The sequence below is a fragment of the Aotus nancymaae genome, unplaced genomic scaffold (assembly GCF_030222135.1).
Source record: "Aotus nancymaae isolate 86718 unplaced genomic scaffold, 86718_ANA_hifiasm-v0.15.2.pri h1tg000138l, whole genome shotgun sequence".
Taxonomy (NCBI): domain Eukaryota; kingdom Metazoa; phylum Chordata; class Mammalia; order Primates; family Aotidae; genus Aotus; species Aotus nancymaae.
Genome location: NW_026988553.1, coordinates 2,297,158 through 2,324,605, shown reverse-complemented (window position 1 = coordinate 2,324,605; position 27,448 = coordinate 2,297,158). Strand labels below are relative to the sequence as shown.

Sequence of the window (27,448 nt, the reverse complement as noted above, 5' to 3'; positions counted from 1 at the left end):
CGGGTGCCTGTGGGCGCTGTGCCATGGGTGGCGGGTCTAGGCGGGGATGGGGGCGTGGGCGCTGTGGATGGGGGAGGGAACGGCGTGGGTGAGCATGGAGCCTTCTGGAAATCGGCCGGATGTGTGGAGGCAGAGAGGCGGCGTCCAGGTGCTGGTCGTGTCGGGGTGCAGGGCTGGGGGGACGTGGGACGGCAGCTGTGGGCCTGGGATGTGGAGGCGTGTGTGTGGTGGCCTCACCTTTGTGGGAGGTGTCTGGGGGTGTGGACCTGGATGGGGGCAGGGAGGTTTGAGCGCTGCCTGAGGCTGAGGTCTGCCTGGCAGGGGGTGGAGGAGGAGGCTGCCCTCGCCCGGGGCCCCCATCACCTCTCTCCTGCCTCTGCAGACATGCTGCTGCTGAAGAAACAGACGGAGGACATCAGCAGCGTCTACGACATCCGAGAGACGCTCGGCTGGTGAGTGTGACTGCGTGTGAGTGTGTGTGAACACCTGTGTGAGATGGTGTGTGTGTGTGTGACTACGGCAGTGGGCGTGAGATGCTGTGTGTGCATATGTAGGGGTGTGCGGATGTCTGAGTGAATGAGGTGGCATGTGTGAGTGGTGGGGGGTTGTGGCACAGGGCCAGGTAGGGCCTCCTCATCCCCTTCACAGGGGGGCCTCCCCGCTCCCCTCCCTCTCCCTCCTGCCTCTCCTCTCTTCCCCCTTATTTTCACCTTTCACAATTCCTTCCCGCCTCCCACCGCCAGTCTCTGCCTCTGCGGCAGGGGTGCCTTCTCCGAGGTGGTGCTGGCCCAGGAGCGGGGCTCTGCACATCTCATGGCCCTCAAGTGCATCCCCAAGAAGGCCCTCCGGGGCAAGGAGGCCCTGGTGGAGAACGAGATCGCAGTGCTCCGTAGGTGTGTACCTCATGGGGCCCTGGGATGGGGCGCAGGTTGATGCAGGGTGGGCGGGGGGGTGTAAGGAGACCCTGGCTCTAGTCCAGGCCTGGCCACCAACCTTCTGGAGGCCTGGGGCAGTTCTCCTTCTCTCTCTGGGCCTGCACGTCCCTGTGGCAAAGGGAGCGGGTTGATATTGATCTGCGCTTTTCCAAATGGGCTTTAGAAATCTGTGTCCCAAGGAAGGCCGGGGCTCAGGCTGGGGCTCTGCCTTCCTGGACTGGGCAGGGGTGGCATGTGGTAGGCAATGGGCACAGGGGTGGGAGGAATAAAAGAGGAAGGAGGCTTTCCCTGGGGCCCCAGGACAGAGCCCCCCTTGACTCTGCTGGCCCACAGGAGCTTCATTGCCATTGCAGGATCAGTCATCCCAACATCGTGGCTCTGGAGGACGTCCACGAGAGCCCTTCCCACCTCTACCTGGCCGTGGAACTGTGAGGAGGACGTGGGCAGGCTGTGAGAGCCGGGCAGGGGCTGGGCAGTGAGTGGGGCTGAAGGCCAGGCTGAGTGCCTGGGTCAGCCAAACCCCTGGCGCCCCCAGGGTGACGGGTGGCGAGCTGTTTGACTGCATCATGGAGCGCGGCTCCTACACCGAGAAGGATGCCAGCCATCTGGTGGGTCAGGTCCTCGGCGCTGTCTCCTACCTGCACAACCTGGGCATCGTGCACCGGGACCTCAAGGTGCCTGGCCGGGGCCTCCGATCCCTGCTCTCCCACCTGCCCACCTGGCCCTGCCTTTGTTTCCCTGGGAGCACAGCTGGGACCTTTCTTGGTCACCCTCTCCGCTAAGGCTCTGGGGAAACAGAGTTACCTGGCCCCATCCTGTCCCAGCACCAGCACCGCGTCAGGACTGACCTGGCCCTTTTCCGGTGCCCATGTGTCACAGCCTGAAAACCTCCTCTATGCCACGCCCTTCGAGGACTCTAAGATCATGGTCTCCGACTTTGGACTCTCCAAAATCCAAGCTGGCAACATGCTAGGCACTGCCTGCGGGACCCCTGGATATGTGGGTGAGGAACGGCATCCTGAGGCTTGCTGGGAGTGGGGGGCCCGGGGGATCCTCGACAGCCGGGAAGGCTGTTGTGCCCCTTGTCCCTGGGCTTGAGTGGGCCGAGCCAGCGGCACTGAGCGGCAGGGCTGCGTGTGTGCCTGTGTATGCGTCTGTCTGTCTCTGGCCCCCAGCCCCGGAGCTCTTGGAGCAGAAACCCTACGGGAAGGCTGTAGATGTGTGGGCCCCGGGTGTCATCTCATACATCCTGTGAGTGACCGCTGGGAAGACTTGTCTCCCGTGTGCCTGCCCCTGCTGGGTTGGGAAGGGTAGGACAGCTGGGTGATTCATCTTTGGTGCCAGGCTGTGTGGGTACCCCCCCTTCTACGACGAGAGCGACCCTGAACTCTTCAGCCAGATCCTGAGGGCCAGCTATGAGTTTGACTCTCCTTTCTGGGATGACATCTCGGAATCAGGTGAGCTTGAGGCTGGCCCATGCTTGGGGGTGATGCAAGGGAGTCGGGACCCGACGGGCTGACCTGGCCTCCCTGCTCCAGCCAAAGACTTCATCCGGCAGCTTCTGCAGCGAGACCCGCAGAAGAGGTTCACCTGCCAGCAGGCCCTGCAGCATCTTTGGTGAGTGGGAGCCGAGCTGTCCCAGGGCCAGGGTGACTGCACCCGAAGGGAGGCCTACTCCACTGACCTTCAGCCTTTCCCCAGGATCTCTGGGGACACAGCCTTCGACAGGGACATCTTAGGCTCAGTCAGTGAGCAGATCCAGAAGGCCAGTGTGGAGAGAGACCCAGTGTGGTGGCCCACCCCTCCTCAGATGTAGCATGATCACCGCGGCTGCGCAGTGACCACTGCTGTCCTCACAGTCCTGGGGCCTGGGCCTGGGCCTGACCTGATCTCCCTCTCTTCTGGCAGCGAGCCTTTAATGCCACTTCATTCCTGCGCCACATCGGGAAGCTGGGCCAGAGCCCAGAGGGCAAGGGGGCCTCTGAGCAGGGCATGGCCCGCCACAGCCTCTCAGGCCTCCGTGCTGGCCAGACCCCCAAGTGGTGATGCCCAGGTGCGTGTGGGTGGACCCTGCACCCCCCGGGAGCTGGCTCCTTGGAGAGCTTAGAGGGTGGTGGCACTCCATGTGGCCAAGAGCTAACTGGGGTGGCCCCCATGGGCCAGAGGGCTGAAGGCAGAGGGCACAGAGGGAGGAGCCAGGGCCCCAGGAGAGGCGGAAGGACAGGGACAGCTAGTGGTGCCCGATGTTAGGCAAAGGTGTGCAGGGAGACCCTGAGGGCCTCTAAGAAGTCTGGGCCTTGACTGAGGCAGGGCTGGGGGCACAGGTCCGGCAGGTTGGCTCCTGACTACCCCCTTTCCCTCTGCTTCTCCCCCTCAGGCAGATGTCAAGGCCAAGCAACTGACCCCCAGATTTCCTGCCCTTGACTGCTTTCTGTCCCCTCCCCCAACCTCTCCCCTGGGGCTGGCCTATGCTGGAGTTTGAATTCGAGGGTGTGGTGCATGGCGCTGGGGTGGGAATGGGGCACTCCCAGGCTTTGCCCTGCCTGGGGACAGTGGCTCCCCTCCTCTGTTGCCTCGCCCGCCCCTGCCCCCGCCCCACTGAAAGACGGGGAGGCACTGGCAGGCGGGCCTCGGGGGCTGTCTTTCCTGCACGGCTGTTCTGTGCTTTGCTGAGTGTAGGTGATCCTGCTCGTGTCATGGTCGTGGCCTCCCAGCCCCCTCCAGTTTTCACCAAACCAATAAAGACAGACAGAGCAATGGGCTCATGGTGAGCTGGGGGTGAGACCCTGCCACCCGAACCTCTGCTCCCTCGCATCACGGCAGACAAGTTTCCGACTGTTCGGAAACTTCCTGTCCCCTCCCCTCAGAGCACCAACAAATGGCCGCCTAGCTGGGCAGCTCTGCCACCCCAGTGGTGTAACTGCCCAGCCTTGGGGTCCTGGGACAAAGTGGAGGACGCATACACCTGCTGGGCTGCCAGCAGGGGGCGCTGGCAGGAGGTCGTGTGGCCACCTGAGGAGTGCTGGCTCCAGACCCCCAGGGATGGACTGCAGTGCCCCTGCCATGCACGACTGGGCCTGGGTGTCTCAGCCATGTGCCCAGGGCTGGGAAGGGCTCACAGGTGCATGGAGGGGGACCAGAGCCCACGACTGTCACCTTCCATCCTCCCTCCGTTCCCTTTCTTGTTAGCCAGAGGCCACCTCGTACAGAAGGGTAGGGAACCCCAGGGTCAAAGGGTGAGAGGAGTTCCTTGTCCAGGATACGGCAACACGGGGGCCTTTTCCCTCTGCTGTGCGTGGGCTTTGAAACCCTCAGGCTTCAGGCTGGGTTGGACTGGTCTGGCAGCTGGGGCTCTGGGAGCAGTGGCAGCTTGGACATGACTGCTGAAGGGAGGAGCCGTGGCCCATCCTCTGCTCTGAGTGGCCCCAGCCCCTCCAGCCTCCATTCTGGAGGGGCCAGGGCTCCAGAGCCCTGCCTTGCTGGGCCCCAAACCTCTGCTGGCCCCTCTGGGCCTTTCTCCCTGGGCTCATCAGGGGAAGACACGCAGAGCCACTGCTTGGCCCCAGCCAGAGTTGCAGGCAAGCTGGCCATCTGTCCCTCCCCTCTGAGACCCCTGTTCCCTGCCAGCCCCCAGGGTGTGCGCCTGATGACGCCTGGCTTGACTGGCCACTCTCCTTGTTGAACGTTGGGCCCTAAAACTAGGCAGTGAAGCCCAAACCAAGGCTGGCCTGGGTCTTGGGGCTGAAGGCTGCAGTGGGGTTCGGGCTTGGAGTGAGGGGGCCTGGCTTACACCAGGAACAGCAGGCTGCATGTGGGTGGGCAGCCTTGTCTCCATCCGCACAGCCATTCCCAGGTCATCCTTTGCCCCAGGCTTTGGGCCCCACAGGGGACCTCAGTCAGCCAGTGCCTCAGTCTCTTTGCCTCCAAGACCTGTCCCACCTCCCCTCACCTGTACCTGGGGCCCTGTTGCCTGCGGGCACCCCTGCTGCGGTCTCTGCTTCCCATCTTCTCTGTGTTCACACTGGACTCCCACGATACCTACTCGCTCTTGTTTTGGTCAGATGCTAACTGCGCCTCTACTCTGCGCCAGGCGCTGGGCACCACCTGGGCCTATCAGAAGGGGGGCCTGCCCTCCAGGAGGAGGCCCTCTGTTGGAGGGGTGGCTTTATGGGAATGATAAGAATGGTCTTCATGGGTCTGGGAGCCGTGAGCAGGAGTGCCAGAGCCAGCCTTCCAGAAGAAACCGGCATTAGCTCAGGAACGGCTGGCTCTTCCAGTCCAGGCACGTGGCCCCATAGCTTCAGCTGGGAGCTCAAGCCAGCTCTGGGCTGCCTTGACACAGGGTGCAATATAGCCTCCCGTCAGCAGGGGGAGCCACGGCCCCATCTTTAGACATCCAATAGGCTCCCCTGGTTTCTTCAGCACCTGGGCAGACTTTCAAATCCATTCCTTCCCACTACTGCCCTCACCCCACACCCTGCAAATCCTGCCCTGGGAAAGTCCAACCTTAGGGGAGAGGTCATGCCCTATCTGTGATAGGGGCGAGAGGGGGAGCCCCCAGGTCAAGCAGAGGCGGCATCCCTCCTTCATCCCTCCAAGACCCAATATGAGGAAGGCAGTTTGGGTCACTAGGCAGTGGGGTGGCAGGCTGGGAGAGAGAAAGGACTGGTTTAGCCAAAGGCAAAAGGTGGTGCGTATGTGAGGTGATGGTGAGGGAGTTGGGTCGGACGCTGGGAGGGCTTCTCAGGCTCAGGGCCGGTGCTGAGGCTGGTGGCAAGAGGAACGGGCCAGACCAAGCCTGGCAGGGGAAGGAGCTGGAACTGTAGTCTAGGAGCAGTGGGGAGCCATCGAAGGGGTTTTAGCCAGAGAGCATCCTTGTCCAGTGTGGGTTAGATGCTGAGCTGGGGCTGGCTGCTGAGAATCGGAGTGTCTGGAACCAGACCAGAATTGAGGGTGGGGGAAACCCTGGTGGGCCTCACAAAAGGATGCTGTCTCTGCTTTTCTGGGCCACACGGGGTGGGTCACGTGCTCTGTCTTGAAGCAAATCTGTGGGAAGCAGAGTTTCAAGGGAAGGTCAACCTATGGCTCTATCCTAGGGACAGGGAGACATGGAGGTGGTCCTAGGAGCTCTTTGGAAGTCAAGTGGACAGGTCTTGGTGGTGCATTGCAGGTGGGAAATGAAGGGGAGGATCCAGGTAGATCATGGTTCTGGCAGCAGAACATTCATCAAGAAGGGTTCAACGGGCATGACTTTGGGGGAGGAGTAATGAGATTGATTCTGGATGTGGTCAGTTCGAGGTGCCTGAGGGGCATGAAAGTAGACTTAGTTTTCACCCTTCTCTTTGCAAATATGTATGTAGCATTGAAACTGGTATTTCTGGAAGGCTTATCCCTTTTAATAAAAAGAACACTGATCCCTCAAGCCCAAGAGTTTGAGACTAGCCTGGGAAAGATGGCAAAACCTCATCCCTACAAAAAAAAAAAAAAAAAGAATGGTTCTCATGCTGGGTTTGAGTTCGGGCCTTGCAGATAACTTTGTGTTGCCTTTTTTTTTTTAAGAGATGGGGTCTCACTGTGTTGCCCAGGCTGGAGTGCAGTGGGTGTTTACAAGTGTGATCCCACTACTGATCAGCACACAAGTTTCAACCTACTCTGTTTCTGACCTGGGCTGGTTCACCCCTCCGTAGGCAACCTAGTGGTCCTGTGCTCCTGGAATATTCACGCTGAACTTAGTACGGACACCTGATGGGCATAGCACACTACAGCCCAGAACTCCTGGGCTCAAGGGATTCTCAGCTTCCCCAGTAGCTAGGACTACAGGTGTGAGCCACCATACCACCTGGCTTGTGTTGCCTTTAACGTCCTCTGTGCCTGGTGGAAATGTAGCATGGGCGTTGCAAAGATCCCTCTGGAGGTTGGTGTGAGTGATGGCCTGGAAGTGGGGCAGGGCAGGGCTGCTGGCTGGGAAACAAGCATGAGCCATATGGAGAACAAGGCAAGAGATGTAGAGAGCCGTCAGCCAGGGCAGCTGAAGTGGCACTGCTGGAAAGGTGCAGCTTGGCCATGGACTCAATGGGGGCGGGGGATGGGAGGTTGTGAGGGAGTCGAGCGTGCTGCCAGGGATCCCAGGAGAGCAGCAGGTCTGTTGAAGAGATGAAGGGACCAAGTCAGGCCCCCGGGCCGGGCGGTGGCCGATTTGGCACTATAAGCCACACGTTTCTTCCTGCCAGGCACTGTCTGGGCATGTGGTGACCATGTTTTCCACCCCACCCCAGCTTCATCCAGGGATCCCTATTACCATCGCCAACACCAGGTGGGCAAGATAAGAAGTGTGGAGTGTTTCAGAAGCAACGAAGAACCCCGTCGGCTTGAGGGCGGTTGTGAGAGGAGGCTAGAGATCAGCCTGGAAAGTGAACTTTCTCAAGAGGGCACTGGGAGCCACTGACGCTTTAAGCAGAACAAGTGACAGGAACAGATTTTAGGTTTAAGAGAATTTTTCAGTATTTCTCAACCCTATTATCTGCCTCCTTTTGAGAAATAGAAAAAGCCGACGCTTACTATCACACTGGTCTTTAGAGAACAGTAGCTCATGCCCAACTCCCCAGAGCGCCTCCCTCACACCCCATGGAGATTTCCGCAGCTTCCCTCACCCCAGAGCCAAGTCTGGCCTCACATGATGCTCAAAGTAGAGGCTCAACTGCTTTTTGCCAGTTTCTCCTTGAGTTCTTTCAATTATTGCTTTATGTATTTGTAAGTTATGTTATTCAGTGTGTATGAGTTTAGAATTGCTGTATATTTTAAGTTGAATATTTGATCAAATGTAGCGATGCACATTAATACTAGTAATGCTGTTCCCTTATAGTCTACTTGGTCTGATATTAACATAGCAACTATAAGGTTTTTTTTGGTTAACATTTGACTGGTATATCTTTTTCAATCCTATTCCGTTCAAATTAAAATTTTGTTTTTTATTGAGGTACAATTCACATACCACAAAATTCACCCTGTAAACGGTACAGTTTTGCAGCCATTGTCACTATCAACCCACCCCCAAAAAAACCTTGTCTGCATTTGCAGTAGGTCCCCATTTACACCTCCCCCAGTGCCTGGCAACCACTGATTGACTTTCTATCTCTGTGGATTTGCTTATTTCAATATTTCAAATAAATGGAATCGTACCATACGTGGGCTTTTGCGTTTTCAGGGTGCATCCATATTGTAGCGTGGATCAGTACTTCGTTCCATCAGTGGACATTTGCGTAGTTTCCACTTTTAGCTATTGTGAATAACGCTGCTTTGAACAATTGTGTGCAAGTTTTTGCATGGACGTGTGTTTTCAATTGTCTTGAGTAGATACCTAGGAGTAGAATCGCTGGGCCATATGGTAACTCCATGTTTAACTTTTGAAGGAAATGCCAAGCTGTTTTCCAAAGCAACGGCACCATTTTACATTCCCGTCAGCAATGCATGAGGCCTCCAATTTCTCTACATCCTTGTTAACACCTGTCATTGTGTGTGATTTTTAAAATAGCCGTCCTAGTGTGTGTGAAATTTGTCTTGCTCTAATGACCAATGATATTGAGCATCTTTTCATGTACTTATTAGTTTTTCCTGTATCTTATTTGGAAAAATGTTTATTCAAAAATTCGTTCATTTTTTAATTGGATAATTTGTCTTTTTTTTTTTTTGCATTACTCCTCATTCTTATGAGACTAAGGATAATTTATCTTTTTATTGTTGAGTTGTAAGGGTTCTTTATGTATTCTGGATATTAGATCCTTATCAGATAAATGATTTGTAAACATTTTCTCTCATTCTGCGGATTATCTTTTCACTTGATAGTGTCTTTTGATGCATGTGTGTGTGTGTGTGTGTGTATATGTGTGTGTGTGTGTATATATATATATATGTATAAATATATATCGAGTTTCGCTCGTGTCATCCAGGCTGGAATGCAGTAGCATGTGATCTCAGCTCAATGCAACCTCTGCCGCCTGGGTTCAAACTATTCTCCTGTCTCAGCCTCCCAAGAAGCTGGGATTGCAGGTGCCCGCCACCATGTCCAGCTAACTTTTTTGTATTTTTAGTAGACATGGGGTTTCCCCATGTTGGCCAGGCTGGTCTTGAACTTCTGACCTCAGGTGATCCGCCCATCTGGGTCTCCCAAAATTTTGGGATTACAGGCTTGAGCCACCGTACCTGGCCAGAGAGTGTTGCTGTGTGAAAACAATACTGTTTTCCAGTCCATGAACACAGAATATCATTCCACTTACTTTGTTCTTTAATTTTTTCAACAACGTCTTACGGTTTTCAGTGTATACATCTCATGCTTCTTTCGTTAAATTTATTTGTAAATTTTATTCTTTTTATGCTCTTATGAACAGAGTTGTTTTCATAATTTCATTTTTGAATTGCTTATTAAAAGTATATACAATAACCATTTTTTTGGTATATTGATCTTGTATTATGTGACCTTGCTAAAGCTTTTAGTAGTTCTGTTTTGCAGTCTCTCTCTCTTTTTTTTTGGGAGTAGGGACCGAGGTCTTGCTGTGTCATCTAGGCTAGAGGCTGGAGTGCAGTGGTACTACCACAGCTCATAGCAGCCTTGAACTCCTGGGCTCAAGCAAATCCTCCCCTCTTAGCCTCCTGAGTAGCTGGGACTACAGGAGCATGCCACCATGCTTGGTTCTAATTTATTTTATTTTGTTTTTAGAGATGGGGTCTCAGTATGTTGCCCACGCTGGTGTTGAACTTTTTTTTATTAGCTCAAATAGATTTCATTTGTGTGGATTCTTTGTGATTTTCTACATACAGCACGTGTCATCTGCAAGTAAAGAGAATTTTACTTATTCCTTTCCATTCGGGATGCTTATGATTTCCTTGTTCCCTGTCTCGCTTATTGCACTAGAAAAACCTCCAGTACTATACTAAATACAAGTGGTAAAAGAATCCTTTCCTTGTTCCTAATCTTAGAGTGAAAACATTTCGTCTTTCATCATTAAGTAACTTTCATTCTGTTCCTAGTTTGTAGAAAAGTATTTTTTTAACCGGAGCTTTCCATGAATTTATCTGGGCCGCCCCCGGGCGGGCCTTTTGGTGGTAAAGCGTGCCTTGTGCCGATGGCGCAGGACTGTGGTGTAACTGCTTGATGGCCAGTGACACTTAATGGCTGCGATCTCCTCCACCTTCATGATGCGGATGGAGTGGGCCTGGGTGACAGTGCCTGCGATGGTCAGGTCCCGGTATTCCCCGTACGTGTCGTGGGTGCTTCTCCCGGAGTCATAGCGCACCCAGTTGCCGAAGTTCTTCACCCGCAGGGGACACTTCTCAAACACCTGCCCACAGCAAACAATCTCCCCTGAAGACTTCTTCATCTTCTTTAACTGAAATACAGAGTACCAGGAGTGGGACTTGGTGATGACGTGATTAGGTGCAAAGATTTGCATGCTGTAGAGGGGCAGCGTGTAGCATTTGGGGTGGCCAGGCAGCGACTCATCACCTTGTACTCTCACAGTGTCCCCGAGGCCTTCATGGTGACCTCTCCACGCTCACCACCACCCGCAAAAGGACTGTTTGTTTGTTTTTAAATCATGAATGGATGTTAGATTCTGTCAAATCTTTTTATGCACCTATTGAGATTATCATGTGGTTTTTGCCTTTTTTCTGTTGATGTGGTGTATTACACTGCTTTTCAGATGTTAGATCAAGCTCGTATTCTTGGTATAAATCCCAGTTGATGATGGTGTATAATCCTTATATGCTGCTGGATTTAGTTTTTAAATATTGTGTTAAAGATTTTTGCATCTATGTTCATGAGGGATATTGGTATGTGTTTTTTTTCCGTGGGCTGATAGAATGACTACTCCTCTCCTCTATCTTGGATTGGTGTTAATCCTTCTTTAGGTACTTGATAGAATTCACCAGTGAAGCCATCCGGGCTTGGATTTTCTTTGTGGGAGTATTTTCATTCACTGATTCAATTTATTTGCTTGGCGTACGTCTATTCAGATTTTTGATTTATTTTAAAGTCAGTTTTGGTCATGTATCTTTCTAGGAATTTGTCCATTTCATTTGAGTTGTCCAATTTTTTTGGCATAAAGTGGTCAAGCATTCTCTTATAATCCTTTTAATTTCTGTAGGTCACTAGTAATGCTCTCCTTTTCTCTTCTTGATCCTGGTAATTTGATTCTCTTTTCTTTTTGGTCACTCTAGACAAGATCAATTTTCCTGATTTTTCAAAGTGCTGATTCTGGTTTTCATTGATTTTTATTGTTTTCCTGTTTTCAGGTCCATTAGTTTCCGTGCTAATCTTTGTTCCTTCCTTCTGCTTGCTTTGGATTTAGTATGCGCTTCTTTTTCTAGTTTGTCAAGGTAGATATGTAGGTCATTAATTTGGGATTTTTCTTTTTCTGCTGGTATAGGCATTTAAAGCTGTAAGTTTCCTTCTAAGTAGTGATTTAGCTGCATTCCATAAATTTTGTTTCTTTCTTTTTTTCCTCATCTGGTAGACAAAGGTATATAAATTTTGATATGTTATGTTTTCATTATAATTCTCTTCAGTCTTTTCTAATTTCCCTTATTTTTTCTTTGACTTATGAGTTATTTAGAAGAGTGTTGTATAATTTCCAAGTATTTTGGATTCCCTGGGTTTCTATCTTTTTGGATTTATAATTTAATTCTGTTGTGGTCAGAGAACATATATTATTTAAATTCCTTTAAATATATTGAGACTTGTTTTATGACCTAGGTATGGTCTATCCTGGAGAATGTTCCATATGTACTTGAAATGAATGTATACTTGTCAGTTATTGAATGGTGTATTCTATAGGTATCAGCTAGGTCAAATTTGTTGATAGTGTTGTCCAGATTTTCTGTATCCTTGCTCATCTTCTGTCTAGTTCTATCAGCTATGAAAAATAGGGCATTGAAATGTCCATCTGCTATATTTTCATTTTCTTTTCTTCCTGTCAATTCTATCAGTTTTTGTTTCATGTATTTTGGGGCTGTGTTGTTAGATGCATATATGTTTAAAATTGTTTTATCTTCTTGATGAGTCAACCCATTTATCATTTTGAAATGTCCCTTTTTTCTTTAATAATATTTTTGTCTTAAAGTTTATTTTATCTGATATTAATATAGCCACTCCTTATGGTTACTGTTTCCATGGTATATCTTCTTTTGTCTTTTTACTTTCAATCAATTTGGATCTTTGAATCTATGATTTTGTCTCTTGTAAACAATATATAATTAGTTGAATCTCGCTTTTTTGAATCTGATTGTTGACTGGGGTGTTTAGATCATTCACATTTAATGTTTCTTGTATGTCTCAGGTCTTTTTGGTTTTCCTCTTGTTTCTTGACTGCCTTCTCTTGCGTTAAATATTGTTTTAGTTTTCCATTGTATTTCCTCTGTTGATTTTTTTTTTTTTTGAGACAGAGTCTCACTCTGTCACCCAGGCTGCAGTGAAATGGCATGGTCTCAGCTCACCATAACCTCTGCCTCAGCCTCCCGAGTAGCTAAGATTACAGGCACCCACCACCACACCTGGCTAATTTTTGTATTTTTAGTAGACCCTAACCACAGGTAATCTGCCCGCCTGGTCTCGAGCCCCTGACCTCAGGTAATCTGCCCGTCTCGGCCTCCCAAAGTGCTGGGATTACAGGTGTGAGCCACCATGCCCGGCCAGATTTTTGTAGTTTTAGTAGAGATGGGGTTTTACCATGTTGGCCAGGCTGGTCTGGAATTCCTGACCTCAAGTGATCCACTTGCCTCGGCCTCCCAAAGTGCTGGAATTATAAGCGTGAGCCACTGTGCCTGGCCAATTTTCCTCTGTTGATTTTTAATTACATAGTTTGAGTTATTTTTACATTACGAGTCTTAACTAATCACAATCCATCTCAGATGAATACTCAATTTTGGTGAAATATGGAGACTTTACCCCAGTATGGCTACATTCTTTCCCTCTTCTTTTGTGCTAATAATGTCATGTATATTACATCTGTATAGGTTATAAACCCTGAAATACGGTTTTATACCTATTTTTTTTTTTCTTTTGAGATGGAGCTTTGCTCTTGTTGCCCAGGCTTGAGTGCAATGGCGTGATCTCGGCTCACCACAATTCTGCCTCCTGGGTTCAAGCGATTTTCCTGCCTCAACCTCCTGAGTAGCTGGGATTACAGGCATGCACCACCACACGTGGCTAATTTTGTATTTTTAGTAGAGACGGGGTTTCTCCATGTTGTTCAAGCTGGTCTCGAACTCCCGACTTCAGGTGATCCGCCCACCTTGACCCCCCAGAGCACTGGGATTACAGGCGTGAGCCACCGAGCTCGGCCTGTTATACCTATTTTTTTAATGCAATCTTATGCTTTAACAAGAAGTTAAGAGAAGAAATGAATAAAAATATGTTGAGAGGCTTTTCTATTAGCTCACTTATTAACTATTTTTTCTGCTCTCTATTTCTTACTTGGAATTCCAGGTACTAACTGGTGTCATTTCCTTTCAGCCCGAAGGACTTCCTTGAGTATTTCTTGTAAGGAGGCATACTAGCAATGAATAACATCAGCCTTTGTTTATCTGGGAATGTCTTTTTTTAAACCTTCAATTTTTTTTTTTTTTTGAGACAGAGTATTGCTCTGTCACCCAGACTGGAGTGCAGTGGTGTGATCTCAGCTCACCTCACTGCAACTTCTGCCTCCTAGGTTCAAGCGATTCTCATGCCTCAGCCTCCCAAGTAGCTGGGATTAGAGGTGTAATACAGTAATTAGCCAGGCACCACCACGCCTGGCTAATTACTGTATTTTTAGTAGAGACGGGATTTCATCATATTGGCCAGGCTGGTCTCTAACTCCTGACCTCACGTGATCCGCCCACCTTGGCCTCCCAAAGTGTTGAGATTACAGGCGTGAGCCACCTCACCTGGCTAAACCTTCAATTTTTAAAGCATAGTTTTGCTAGATATAAAATTTGAGGCTGGGTGCAGTGGTTCACACCTGTAATCTCAGCACTTTTGGAGGCCGAGGCAGGCAGATCATCTGAGCCCAGGAGGTTGAGATGGCGATGAGCTGAGATCACACCACTGCACTCCAGCCTGGGTGATAGACTGAGACTCTGTCTCAAAACAAATTTTTTTTGGTTGATAGTATTTTTTTCTTTCAACACTTTTACTTTGTCATTCCACTCCATTCTGGCCTCCATTGTTTCTGATGAGAAATCAGATGTTAATTTGTTGTGTTCCCTTTCTATATGGGTTATTTTTTCTCCTGCAATAATACTGGCAAAATTGTCTGTCTTTGGCTTTCAATCATTTAACCATGAAGTGTCTATGTGTGGCTCTCTTTGTGTTTATGTTACTTGAGGTTAATAGAATTTCTTGGATCTGATGAATGCTTTTCACTAAACATTGGAAGTGTTTAGCCATTATTTCTTCAAATATTTATTCTGCCCCTTTCTCTTTCTTCTCTTCAGAGCCTCTAATTACACATATCAAAATATGTGTTCAATTTTAAGTCTGTTCTGCTTTTATTTGTTATTAGGACAGACTGATGACTTCCGGGCTCCTTACATGCTGGGCCAGCTAGTTCTGTCTCTCCCGAGAGAACCACAGTCCTTCACTGGTTGCTGTCCCCCATCTGAAAACCATGGATTTCATATATTTGGCCCAGTTTGTAGCTGTTTATGGTGAGACACTAATTCTGAACCCTGTTATTCCCTCATGACCATATTGATATTGAGTGACTTTACATTTTGTTAAGACAGATATGCATGTTAAATTTTTTAGAGTAACTAGAATATAAATAGGATATACTACTTCCAAACTAGTAGAGGAAAATAGCAAATGATGAAGGAAAATATCCACTAATCAAAAAAAAAGTCAAATAAGGGAAATAAAGAAACAGAAACATAATATGTTAAAAATAGATCCAAAAAGCATTAAGCAGTACTGCCCTTCCAGCCCTTTCTGGTCCTTTCCTTTAGATGCATCTCTTGTAAACAGCTTATAGCCGGATTTTTTTAAATCCTGTCTAACTGGATAATTTAATCTACTTATTTTGCTTAATGCTTAATGTGAGGGAATAACAGGGTTCAGAATTACTGTCTCACCATAAACAGCTAGAAAGTGGGCAAGATATATGAAATCCATGGTTTTCAGGTGGGGGACGGCAACCAGTGAAGGACTGTGGTTCCCGAGAGAAAGAAAACACACTAGGCGAGCCCTATGTCCCGGCTTTCTGACTGAGGCAGAAGAGGCATAAAAATGTGAGCCATCATGAGAAGAAAAATCACCCAATAGAAACTGACCCAGGAGAGTTTCTGTTTCTGGTCCCGTGTGTCAGGAGGCCAGAAGTCATCAGTCTGTTCTAAGAACAAGTAAAAGTGGATTTATCAGAGAATTGAAGTCACCGGGCTAACTGGGGAGCCAGGTGGGCACAGAGAATCACGACTTAGCAGTACTGGCATAGCAACACCTGAACTGCAATTGCTGAATTGCTGGAGACTCAGTGTGGACAAGTCTGAGAGTTAAAATTCCGGGGTGGGGGCAGTCTTAGCGGGGCTCCTGTACTGTTGTAAGTTTTACCTTCAAGAGCTCAACCAGGTTCTCACGGTGAGAAAAATCTCATCATGCTTCTGGCAGGGGGAGGGGAAGGTGGCCATTTTGAAATATGCCCAGAGTATTCTGTTCTTAACTAGGCCTGCCCTCAAGAGTAACCCTTACCAGGCCCCCAGGCCCAACCTATTAAGGTTTTGCCAGAGCCTAACTGACCTAAGGGAAGGGAAGGGAAGGGGAAGAGGATGGGGAGGGAGAGGGGGAGGGGGAGGGGGAGGGAATACCCAACTCAGCCTCTTGTAGCCATCCTCAGACCAGAAGTTTAAAATATATATGATTAAAATGCTAAGGGCTCTAAGAGAAATAGGAGACAATATGCAAGAACATGGCCACAATTAGCCGCAAGGGAGGATGGGAAATAAAGTTTCTACCTGTCAAGCCATATGCGCTATTAACCTTTGGACATTTTATTTCTAAAAAGGAGAAGCTGAGAATGGATACTGGGGGACACTTAGCAATCTCTTCCACAGTGTCTTTCATCGGTTTTGGAACATTCTCAGACATTGTTTCTTAAAATATTTTATATTCCCTATTCTCCTTTCTCTTCTAGAAATTCAACTATATATATGTGTGACCTATCTTATTGTCTCTCTGTGCTGCATTCTGGGTAATTTCCTTAAATTCATCTTCCAGTTCATTATTTCTTTCTTCAGCTATGTTTAATATGCTGTTTAAACTTTAAAGGTCCAATTTCAATTATCATGTTTTGAATTTCTAGGAACTCTTTTTGGTTTTCTTTCAAGCGTGCCTAGTCATTTTATATTCTCTCTCTCCCTTTTTTTTTTTTACAGTTTCAATGCTTCCTTTTATTTCTTTAAACATATTAATTATACTTATATTCTTTGTCATATAATTTCAAAGGCTGCTATCTTTGCAGGACTGACACTCGAATTCACATATTGAATGTTTCTATAACTCATGGTGGCTTGTTTCCTTGTACATTTTGGGATTTTAAAAAATTACATATTTTGGAATTTTCTATAGAAGGGCTTTGAGGCCTGTGTTTAAAGAGCATCCCTCCCTCCACAGAGGATTTGTACTTGTTTATGCTGGTCACTCTGGAGCAATGTGACCTCTGGACCACTTCATTTAGGACTTAAATAGGCCCGGTGCGGTGGCTCATTCCTGTAATCTCAGCACTTTGGAAGGCTGAGGCACCGCACCCAGCCTATTTAAGCTTTATATTGAGACCTTGTTTCTAAAATAAAAACTTAAAAATGTATTTTATTAATGTTTTAAACTTTGCTATGTTTATTGGGCTGTCACAATCTAAGTTAAATCTGTATGTAAGATACTCAAATGCAGCTTCAAGACAAATCCAGCTTCTCCAGCAACCAGATCACTGTTTCTTTTCTTTTTTTTTTTTTTTTGAGATAGAGTCTTACTCTGTCACCCAGGCTGAAGTGCAGTGGAGGGATCCCAGCTCACTGCAACCTCTGCCTCCCGGATTCAAGTGATTTTCATGCCTCAGCCTCCCAAGTAGCTTGGATTACAGGCACATGCCATAATGCCCAACTCATATATTTTTTTTTTTTTTGTATTTTTAGTAGAGAAAGGGTTTACCCATGTTGTCCAGGCTGGTCTTGAGCTCCTGACCTCAGGTGATCCACGTGCTTCGGCCTCCCAGCATATTGGGATTACAGGCGTGAGCCTCTGTGCCTGGCCAGACCACTGTTTCTAAGTCCCTCCGTGAGAGGTTTTGAAATATCTACCACTCTGTGCCTAGACCGCTCTAACAGAGCAGTTCAGCTTGTGGCTCTAAGCTCTTAGGGGAGGGGGACATTTTCATTTTATTTCACTTCTCCTCAGATCCAAGGTCAAGATCAACACACACCTTCTTTCTCTGGGATACATTTCCCTAGGTCACCTGTTGTAGTAGTTTTTTGTGGCTGCTGTGATAAATTACCACAGAGTTAGTGGCTTACAATAACACAGATTTCACATCTTCCATTTCAGGAGATCAGCCATCCAAAATAGATTTCACTGGACTGAAATCAAGGAGTTGGTGGCTGCGTTTCCCTGGAGGGTCCTGGCTCCTGGTCTAGCCCCAGGGCGGCTCGATTCGCATCATTTCTCACCTCATCACCTTTCTCTTCCTTCCTACCAGTTCAGCCATTTATGGACCTGCCTTTAGATTGCCCCAACATCCTGCGGGTTCTGGGCCACGTTGCTCCCAAAACCTCCACTGCTTTCTCAGGATGCACTTGCTCCCACCGCCCTCCAGCTGCCCTTCCCCTCTGCTGCATCTCCATGGTGGAGAGTCACAGCTTTAGAGACCCCGCCAGCTACGGTGTGGAGAAGGTGTTGCCAGTGTCCCAAGTTGAGGAGAGGTGCAGGTCACCTCTGTCCCTTTAGGTGGCCCGTTGGTCTTCGTGGGGCTCTTCTAGTCCCCAGCCTGGGCCTTTGCAGCCCAAATTCCATAGTCAGAGAACCACGACACTGACATGTGCCAGTCTGCCACGCCCCTCCCTGTCACCCTGAGGATGCCACCTGCTGGGGCGGCCCTTGGGGGGCTCTAGGTAGGGCTTGGGACTGACTTGGCTGGTGTCTCAGGGATCAGCTGTGAGTGCTGGGTCTCCGCTCATCCGCTTTGTCCACGGCACTGGGCACTGATGTCGTCCCTGCAGTGCTGTGACTGTTGCATTTATCATTTCTTCCCCCTCTGGAAAACCTGCTCTGAGCAGGCAGCCCTCACTACTGCAACCTAGTCCCCAGGACACTGTGTGGCACAGACTAGGGGTTCAAATGGAGGAGCATGAACGAGCGACTCAAATCTTCGGAGTCCCTTTCTACCATGGGCAGTCCAGAGAGACCAAGAGGGCCTCCTTCCCCACCTTTCCCTAAACCCTTCAAGGCGCTCAGGAGGTAGTATCTTAAATAAACTGTTTATTCAGAAGGAACAATTAAAGAAAGCAACTACGAGGTGGATTACAAAAATGAAGAAGCATAGCTCCTCTCCAGGCTCCAGGGTGAGATGGTCCTGCGGGCTTGGGCGCATCCGTGGACTAGTGTGCGTGTGAGTGCCGACGCGTGCGCACACGCATACCCGCCACCCGCAGGCGTGTGGACATCAGTGAATGACTTAGGCCCTTCCCCGCCCCACAAAGCAGCAGCAAAAGTGAGGCCTTCTTCTTCCCCTCCCCCTTCCCAGCTCCCGCTCTGAGACCCCGTCTGCTCCGGCGGCAGTTTGACCACCCTCACTCACAAAGAGCACCAGTGATCCCATCAACACATCTGGGGGAAGAGGGAAAAAAAACAGCACACCAGATGTGTGGCCGGGAAGCTGCCCAGTGGCTCCCAGGCCATGGATGCAGGCGGCTGCTGCACGTGTGGGTCTGTATCCCCTGAGAGCCCCAGCCCTTGGTGGAGAAGCAGGGAGGTGACAACACCAGTGATGGCAAACTCCTCCCCCCAAGTGGCCATTTGAGGACAGGGAAGGGACTGGGAGGCAGTCCCTGTGGGAACGAGGTGGCACACCCCCTTCCAGAAGAGGGAAGCACAGGGGGGCACAAGGCCCAGCCGAGCTGTCTGAGCACCCAGGGCTGGGGCCAGCGCCTGGACAGTCACCTGGAGAGGAACCCCCACTCCCATCCCGCAAAGAAAAGAGTAACAGTCGCAGAAGAGGCAGGCTCAAAGCATGGTCCTGCCGTAGGCACGTTGATTAGGACGCCAGCCCGCATGAGGTATTGCGCTCTCCCCCCAGCCCCCTGCTCAGGCCGAGCCTTCCCACCCTCCCCTCCCTTGCCCCACGGGTGAGCAGGGACACCCACGGGTGGAGGTGGGGCGGGGGCCAGCCTGCCTGCTACGGTGCCCTAGGTGGGGGCCAGCTCGAAGGCGCCATCGCTGGTGGGGGTGGTGAAGAAGGAGGGCGGGTCAGAGGCTGCCGACGCCTGCTCCCCAGTGGCACGCTCCTGTGAGCGGCGCTCCTCCAGCCGCAGGGTGCGCTCGAAGTCCAGCAACTGCCCCATGAAGTTGAAGTTGGGGGAGATGTTAGACTTCTTCCTCTTGACCAGGTCATAGGCATCGTTGAGAGAGAGGTGGAGCTTCTGCATGAGGTAGGCCACAGTGACGGTGACAGAGCGGCTGACCCCCGCTAGGCAGTGGACGAGCACCCCGCAGTTCTGAGACAAGGCTTCATCTAGGTGGAGCAGGACAGGGCCGGGGAGACCCCAAAGGCAGGTGTGTGTGAGGCCGAAGCCTTCCGAAGGGCCCTCGAAGCCCCCGCCCTGCCCTGGAGTCAGATGGCCATGGCCTGCAGGTTTCACTTCCCTGGAAGTGCCACCCTTGCTTTGGGCTCTGGGAATGGCAGCTGCACTTGGGAGGAATGCTCACGAGGGGGAGGCCAGGAGACGGCCTGGGGGCGGAGAGGTGGAGAGGTGGGGGGGCGGAGAGGTGGGGGGAGAAGTGGGGGGGAGAGGTGGGGGGGCGGAGAGGTGGGGGGGCGGAGAGGTGGGGGGAGAAGTGGGGGGCGGAGAGGTGGGAGCAGAGAGGTGGGGGTGGAGAGGTGGGGGCGGAGAGGTGGGAAGGTGAGCGGGGTAGACTCACCGATGAATGCAATGGCCTCCGGAAAGAACCGCGACAGGTTCTGGCTCCAGTGGTCGGAGATGGGGATCTGCTTGTAGTGAAAGTCACCATTCTTCTCGAAGAAGTTTGGGAGGTTGGGGGTGACATTGAGGATGTAGCGAATTCCCAGTTTGGCCAGGCTCTCCAAGTTGGCTGAATCCCGGGCGCTGCCCAGGTAGAGGTTGGGCAGGATCTGGACAGGAAAGGATGCCCGCAGCCCCACTGGGGGGGGTGTGACACCCTCCGAATCCAGGCCGCAGCTCATGGAGTCGCGGTCAGCCTCGGATTCTGCATCAGAGCAGTCGGAGCCCAGGCACAGGCTGCCCAACCCCACCACGGGTGCTGGACTGGGCAGCGGGGCCAAGCTGGAGCTGGCACGGCCACTCAGGCTGGTCTCACACAAGTGAGGGCACTCGGCCTGGAATCTGCTGAAGCCACCTGTCGGGGAGAGGGCATGGGGCCTGCTGACCTGGCCTCCTGGGCAGCCGAGTGCCTCTGTCTGGGGCTGGGGAGCTGACCCTAGACAACACAGGGGGTTTGCAAATGTTCCCAAAGGGAACACAAAAGCCAGCAGCTTGGTGTGTCCTGGTGCCCACGTGGGCCCCTAGCCACCCTCACTGAGCACTCCTGGCCACTGCTCTGGACAGCAAGTGCCCACTGCAGCTGCTGGGGCTGCAAGAAGCTGGGCTCACGCTGAGCCACCCAAGAGGATCTTACACCCCCAGGGTCAAGCTGAGGCAGGTGTGTACTGCCAGCCTCAGGAAGGACTGTGGCCATCAGTTAAAGACAAGCAAGAGCCCAGATGTCAGTTCTCTGCTTGGACGTCTTCTGAGCACCCTCAGAGATGAAGCGGGACCCCAAGATGTGGGGAGCTTGGGGGAGAATGTATCATTCCACGAGAATGGCTGTAAAGTCCCAAGAACTCAGCACCTCTGTTTACAGATACTACTCTTTTCCTGGGCTGGAAAGCTGACACTTTATATGTCCCTAATACAGTCCAGTGGACCTTTCTTGGCGACGGCTGGCTCTGGATTCATGAGAACCCTGTCTCTGCCCTGGGCCTCCCCTTCCTTGATTCCCCCCAGCCCCCCACCGCCGCCCTGCTGCTGTCCGACCCCTGCCTCCCTTGCTCATCGCGGAGACCGGGGAGAGCCCGCACTTTGTATTTCCCTTTTGAGCATCCTGGGAACTGGCTCAGGTCAGGCCAATTCCCTATTTTCCAGACTCAGAGACTGGGGCTTAGGAGAGTGAAGAACCTGCCGGAGGTCATACTCGGGGCTCCTCTCCTCTCAGAGCAGCCTCGCAGGTCATCAGGGGAGGGGGGCCTCGACCCTCTTTGGAAAACAAGAGGTAGGGCTGGCCTAAGGTCAAAGGAATCCCGAACCCCCTGGGAAGGAGGGCCCCGCGGCACCTACCCTGGAGGTAGTAGGCCAGGTAGCCTTCCTCCCGCAGCTTCTGCAGCAGGGTACCCAGCACTGACTCGGCTTCCCACTCCTCCGTTTCCGCCTCGGCCTCCCCGCGGCGGCGCCGGCCGCCACCCTGGTCGTACAGGAGTACGGGGGCAGGCGGGGGCGGCTGGAGCGGCGGTCCCGGCAGGAGCGCGCGCACCGACAGGCTGCCCCTCCGCAGGCGGCGCAGCAGCAGCGCGGGGAGGGCCACGCTCAGCGCCCCACCGATGCGCGCGGATTCGTACAGCTCGCGGCTGCGGCAGTCCAGGAGCAGCAGCTGCGGCCGCGGGGGCGACAGCTCCCGGCGCAGCCACAGGCACGAGCGCCCCAGGCCCTCCATTGGCGCTCGGCTTCTGACACGTCGGGCCGCGGGCACTGCGGAGAGAGGGAAGGCGCAGTGTGAGCTCCCGGCGGGCCGAGGGGGCTCAGACAGGAAGCCGGCCCGGCGTCCTGAAGGCGGGAGCCCAGAGCCCCCCACCGTGACGATTCCCAACAAGATGCCCCAAGAAAACCCCCGAGGCGGCCGCTCAGCACGGGGAAAGGTCCTCCAGAAAAGGGTTGAGCGTCTAACCGCCCCTTCGAGGCTCGTCTTGGGGTACCCCGAGGCCGCAGCTGTCTCCCTCCATACCCCCTTTCTGCTCCTCTCTCTCGGCCTTCCCGCGATCGCTCCCCATGCTCCAGCTTCCGACTTTGGTGGCGGGGGGTGTGAGTGTGAGGGGTGCCGTTCAAGACCCAGATCTCCCCCACGGCCAGGTGGGCCAGGGGAACAGAGGCGGAGCAGAGGTGCTGGGCCTCAGCGAGTCCTCTCAGAGGTGACCTGCCCCCGGTGCACCATCTCCCCCCACCCTCAGGAGAGAACAAAAGGAGAGAGACCTGGAGCGCGATCCGCCGGTAAGCGACCGCGCGTGGACGTTCTGGCCACGGCCACTGCCACGCGGAACGCGGGGCGCCGTCACGGGGCAGGGAGTCCCTAGGCCTTGCCGCGAGGAGAAGGCGGGGCGGCGGTGCAGGCTCGCACGTGGAAGCCGAGACCCGCGCGCCCGCTCAGCGGCCGCTTCCTGGCAGCTGGACCCAGCTTCCACCTTGGAGACAGCCTTGGGACGTGGAGTTACAACTCCGAGGGGCGGGCCGGGGCGGGGCTGCGGGGGCGGGCCTGGGGGCCGGTGAGCCAACGGGTGCTAGCCGAAGGAAGCAGTCGGGTGGGACCTGCGAGTCGGCTGAGCTGGGGCTTCCACCGAGGCGGGACGGGGTCGGGGCAGAGGCCAAGGGCAGGTCAGGGGCCCAGCAGGGGACCAGCTGCGGCTCCCCTGGCCGGCGCCAGCCTGGCCTCCGGAGGCAGGAGGAGGGGTGGGGACAAGAGCCCAGCCCCCCTGCCGCAGAAGCTGCCTCCAACCCAACTCACTCGGTGATATTGGACCATCTTCTCCCCTGCCTGGATCTCAGTGGTACCATCTCTGTAATGGGCTCATAGCTACTAGCTTGGCCAAACATGAGATGCCACTGAAATCGCCCAGGGGAGGAAGAAGCAGGACCAGAAACTTTCTGCAGCTTTGGCCCAGAGCTCTGCTGCAGGGCTAGACAGGCAGGGGCAGCTCCTGGGCACCTCCCAACCCAGTCCGCTTCGCTCACACAGCACTGGCCAAAAGCACCCAGGAGCCCTGAGCTCCCACCCCTGAACTGAGGTACTCTGCTGTTACCGCATTACTGATCCTAAGAGTGACCCCTGGCTCCCCCCTTGGCTGATCAAAGTGAAGAGAAGCAGTTTCCAGCTAAATATCTCTCACATTCACGCCTCTCCCCTGTTCCCTGCCCTAGCCAAGGGCTCAAATTCATCAGCTCTAGGCCAGGTCACTGTCACGTCTTGCACAATAGTCTCCCGGCCTCCGGGCCCATAGCGACCTGCCCTCCACCCTGCCCTGCCCTGCCCAATGTCAGAATGCCATCCACTCAACCAAGGTTGGTGGCCTCCATCCTCTCCTACATGGGCACAACAGGCAGGGCAGATCCATAGGCAGCCAGGGCACTGCACGAGATCTCAGGTGTGGTGAGCGCTGAGACAGGAGACCAGGGTCAGGGGGAGGTGTCCACAACACTGGTCTGGCTAAAAGTCCCTTCTCTGCTTAAAGCCCAACAAAAGCAAATAACAGTGTTGAAGGAAAATGTACCAGAGATAAGATAAAGCTCGTACCCAACGAAAGGTTAAGACCCCTGAAAACACCGCACGCAGCAGGAAGGACGGACTGCGGTGGCCTGACAAACATTTGGGGGAAGGTTCAGCCTCAGGCGTGGAAGGAACCCAACTCCAAAAACCAAGTAACAATGACCAACAAGGTAACACTTCCCACCTTCTGTGCTGGAAATGTCCTCATGTTTGAGAACACCCAGTGCTGACAAAACTGCTGTGAAATCAACGTGCTGTTCAGCTGTTGCAGGGTTATAGACTGTATAGCCCTTTTGGAAATTGATCTGGCAATATCAAGAGCTAGGAAAAGATCCCAACCCTTTGACCACTTTGGGGAATCTAAGGAGCTAAAGTAAAAGAAATCAGAGTTATGCACATGAGGATGGGCACCACGGCACATTTCTCTAAGGAGTGGAAAATGGAGTCCCACAGTGGGAATCACTACGGCCACTCAGTCCGCAGGTCTGGCCAGAGACTCCTCTCAGGAGCCATGGAGTGAGACGAGAAAATGTCTGAGGTCATGGTTAAGGGAAGAGGGCAGGTGATGGAAAGCTGGTGGTGGTGGGGGGTGAGTGTGAGGGCTGCCGTTCGAGGCCTAGATCTTCCCCACGGCCAGATGGAGATCACCTCTAAGGGGCCTCCAGTTTCCCCTCCTCCCTTCTGGGCAGTGGGCTGCTAGCCCGGGACTCCCAGGACCCTGGCACTGGGCTGCTGTCTGTCCACACACCCATGTCCCTGTCTCTAAGATGAGTCCTAATTCCTGCATCCAGGGGCTTTGGGCAGCTGGACTGTGCCCTTCCTTCTCCTCTTGCCCAGTGGGCATGGGCCCCAGCCCAGGCCTCCCTCTTATGCCCCCTGCCCAGTTCTGAGATTCTGCTTCTTTCTTCAGGCCCCCTCGTCCAGACAGCCTTCCCAACTCGGAGCCAGTGGTCTCCCTCCTTTGTGCGCCCCAGTGTGGTCACTTTCCCCCTTTCCCAGCGTGTTCCTGGGGCAGGAACTTTGTCTTCTGTCTTCTACCTCCTCCTATCTCAGCCTAGCCCCACAGTGGTGGAGGTGAACACTGGTGCCCAGCCCGGGGGCTGCCTCCAGGCCCACTGCAGCTGTGGGTGGGAGCTCAGAGTGGGCAGGGGTTGAAGGCACCACCGAGGTTCTGCCATGTACCAGCCTGGTTGTGGCTAGTGGGGGTGGCACAGCAGCCCCCCCGCCTGGGGGCTCAGTCTGGCTGGAGAGGGAGCTCCCGAGGTGCTTAGGCCGCTCTGGAGAGGGCTCCCTGGAGGTGAGAGGAGCTGGGCTGGGATGAAGATGAAGAGAGGCAACCTTCGAAATGGTGAAGGGAGGGGAAGCCCAGGATCCAAGAGTCCATGGCTCCCGACCCTGGCGAGGGGCTCCCTGAACCTAACTGCAGAGCCGTGCTGGCAAGCCCTCCCACCGGGAGAAAGTATTTGGGAGTGGGCCATAAGGGGCTCATGAGGAGGTCATGAGGGGCTCAATCTCCAAAGTCAGAGCTCAGAGTTCAGGGCCCACAGCGCCCGCAGCGCCAGCAACAGGACAAACGGGAACCTGTTGCCGCCTCCGCACTGCAGGGCTGAGCGCAGCCAACCTCCTAATCCTCTCTCACCGGCGACCCTCGCCTGACTGCCCCCACTCAGGCCCCCAGCAGCGCCAGCTCTGGGCGCCGCCGAGCCCCGCAGCCGCTCCCGGGTGGGCTGTGCTGGGGGAGGCCGCGTCGCGCGCCCGGGCCTCTCCTGGCCCCCTCCGGCGGGCGGAGCCAGGCCGCGCGCTCGCTGCTCGTCGCAGGGTGGGCGCTGCGCCCGCCTCCCCCGCCCCCGCCGGGCGCCCCGGGCCTCCGCCCGGCAGGGCCAGCGCCCCCTGGAGGCCGCGGGGAAGCCGCCGTCTGCAGGCCTCGCGCGTGCCGCGTGCGCCCTCTGGTCCCGGGGGCCTCCCGAGAGCGGCGCCGCGCCGCCTTCCCACCCCGAAATGCACCGTTCCCGCCGGGCCGAGTGGCAGGATTTCGGCTGTCGCGGCCGGGTCACATGGCCAAGAGCACAAGTCCCAGCGACAGCGTGTCTGCCAAATCCAGTGTCTTTTCCATCAAATCCACTTTCTGCTGGGGATGGCTTTCTGCTTTTCCTGGTCGATCTCCTCGCGGGACTGGGAGTTCCTCCAAGGCAGGAACGTGTGTGTGCCCGGCCCCAAGCTGGCCCCAGCCCCCAGTGCAGGGCCTGGCACGCGCCCGGCGCTCGCGGAAGAAATGCTCGTTAACAAAGAAGGCATGAATGAATGAAACCAATTGTTGCCTGAGGGAGCTGCTCCTGCTTTTCCTTCTGCCGATCACACACTCCTCCCCCACCCCGACACGCACAAGCACACGTGCACACACAGCTCTCCCCGTAACATACACACAGGCCGGCACCCAGACAGCGCGCGCGGACGCCAGCCCGCATGGAACCCACCTACTACGTGCTGATCGGGCAGCTCGCTCCCCTTTGGTCCCACCTGGGCCGCCTCCATTTCAGCGGCGGGCTCTCTCCGCCTCCTCCCCGCCCCTCCCCCCCGGCCCCTTGCCTCCACATCTAAGTACCCTACCTTGCACCCCAAGTGCCTTCTTTATCTCTTAGGGAAGAGGCCAAGCCAGTCGCTGGGGAGTCTCAAGGTCTGTTTGGGGAGGCACCTGGGGGGCCCAAGGCTGATGAGCCGCTGCCGAAGGAGAGCCAGAGGTGCCTGGCAGGGATGCCACCAAATGCTGCAGCCTCTAGAGCCCGCGTGCCAGGTGTCGGGAGGGAGGGACTCGGGATGTGCTGGGGGAGGGGGAGGGTGCTGGAGAGCGTGAATCCAGCAGGTGTGCGCGCGTGCTGGGGCGGATGAGAGTGCGCGCTGGAGATGCTGGAGGTGTGTGCCTGGGACGTGGGGAGTGTCGGCCGCTGGGATGTGGATTTCTGATGGGACCTCGCTCCCGGGTGGGTGGACTGCAGTGTCTCTGGGCTGGAAACCTGGGTGGGGTGTCTGTCATGGGATATGGGGAGTTCAAGGTGGCAAGGGCATGGTAGGGGGAGCTATGTTAGTGCAGGTATCGCAGAGATGTGTTGGAAGCGTGCGTGTGCGCCTGGGTGTGTACTGGGGCGTGGCAGGGTCTCGGTGGGCTGGCATGAGTTGGGGACAGTGGTGAGTAGTGGCTCAGGGGCTGCTAGCGTGCGCATTACAGGGACCCGGCTCTGTGGTGCGTGGTTTGTGTGCGCGAGAGTGTGCAGCCGGTCTAAGTGGCATCGGACACGGGCGGGGTGCATGGGTGTGCGGCGGCAGCACCCAATGGGTCTCCTAGGGGCGCGTGCGCCGGCTTCGTGGGGAGTGTGTTGTCAGGACTTTGGGGGTTCAGGGTGGAGGAGGGGGTGCATGTCGGGGGGGTGAGCCAGGCCGGGTGGGGTGGGGGTGGGGTGGGGGGTCCCCGGGACGTCGCGTGCTCCACTCACCTCTGCTCCGCTCGGTTCTCTGAGCCTGTTCCCTGCGTCGCGGCAGGGAAGTTTCTGAAGCTCGGGCGGCGGGAAGCGCCACTGCTGCCGCCTAACGCCACCGGAACCCCGGGCGGCGGCCTTGCCAGGAGCTGAGGGGCAGCCGCCGCCGCTGCGGAGGGAAACTCCAAATCCCGCCCCCGCCGCCGCCGCCGCCGCCGCCGCCGCCGCCGCCTCCTCCGCCTCTGCCGCCGCCTCCTCCCCTC

At 53.9% G+C, this 27,448-nt stretch overlaps 2 protein-coding genes across 3 annotated transcripts; one reads left to right on the top strand and one right to left on the bottom strand.

Annotated features, from left to right (window-relative positions):
* The first annotated feature begins 382 nt into the window (after window positions 1-382).
* On the top strand, window positions 383-7,288 carry PNCK (pregnancy up-regulated nonubiquitous CaM kinase). Its single transcript, XM_021668855.2, has 11 exons — window positions 383-452; window positions 762-893; window positions 1,289-1,363; window positions 1,471-1,609; window positions 1,815-1,938; window positions 2,111-2,186; window positions 2,280-2,392; window positions 2,474-2,552; window positions 2,637-2,714; window positions 2,834-2,988; window positions 7,211-7,288. The coding sequence occupies exons 1-10, from the start codon at window positions 385-387 to the stop codon at window positions 2,979-2,981; spliced, it is 1,032 nt and encodes a 343-aa protein (XP_021524530.2). The 5' UTR covers window positions 383-384; the 3' UTR covers window positions 2,982-2,988; window positions 7,211-7,288.
* An 11,122-nt stretch (window positions 7,289-18,410) lies between these two features.
* DUSP9 (dual specificity phosphatase 9) lies at window positions 18,411-27,371 on the bottom strand. 2 transcript variants are annotated; one of them, XM_012437853.2, is made up of 4 exons: window positions 27,204-27,371; window positions 21,522-21,929; window positions 20,089-20,544; window positions 18,411-19,681 (listed from the first exon to the last, which is right to left on the bottom strand). In XM_012437853.2, exons 2-4 carry the CDS (start codon window positions 21,892-21,894, stop codon window positions 19,356-19,358), a joined length of 1,155 nt encoding a protein of 384 aa, XP_012293276.2. In that variant the 5' UTR covers window positions 21,895-21,929; window positions 27,204-27,371; the 3' UTR covers window positions 18,411-19,355. The 2 variants fall into 2 exon arrangements, with proteins under 2 accessions (XP_012293276.2, XP_012293277.2); XM_012437854.3 differs by lacking the exon at window positions 27,204-27,371 and adding an exon at window positions 22,428-22,639.
* Window positions 27,372-27,448: the final 77 nt, after the last annotated feature.

Bases quoted from the DNA above. Each gene is read 5' to 3' on its own strand.
- PNCK (XM_021668855.2), top strand. From the start codon at position 385: ATGCTGCTGCTGAAGAAACAGACGGAGGACATCAGCAGCGTCTACGAC. The intron at 1,939-2,110 runs GTGAGGAACGGC...TCTGGCCCCCAG, and splicing joins CGGGACCCCTGGATATGTGG to CCCCGGAGCTCTTGGAGCAG. The intron at 2,553-2,636 runs GTGAGTGGGAGC...GCCTTTCCCCAG, and splicing joins CAGGCCCTGCAGCATCTTTG to GATCTCTGGGGACACAGCCT.
- DUSP9 (XM_012437853.2), bottom strand. From the start codon at position 21,894: ATGGAGGGCCTGGGGCGCTCGTGCCTGTGGCTGCGCCGGGAGCTGTCG. The intron at 20,545-21,521 runs GTAGGTGCCGCG...TCTCCCCGACAG, and splicing joins CCTGGCCTACTACCTCCAGG to GTGGCTTCAGCAGATTCCAG. The intron at 19,682-20,088 runs GTGAGTCTACCC...TGCTCCACCTAG, and splicing joins GGAGGCCATTGCATTCATCG to ATGAAGCCTTGTCTCAGAAC.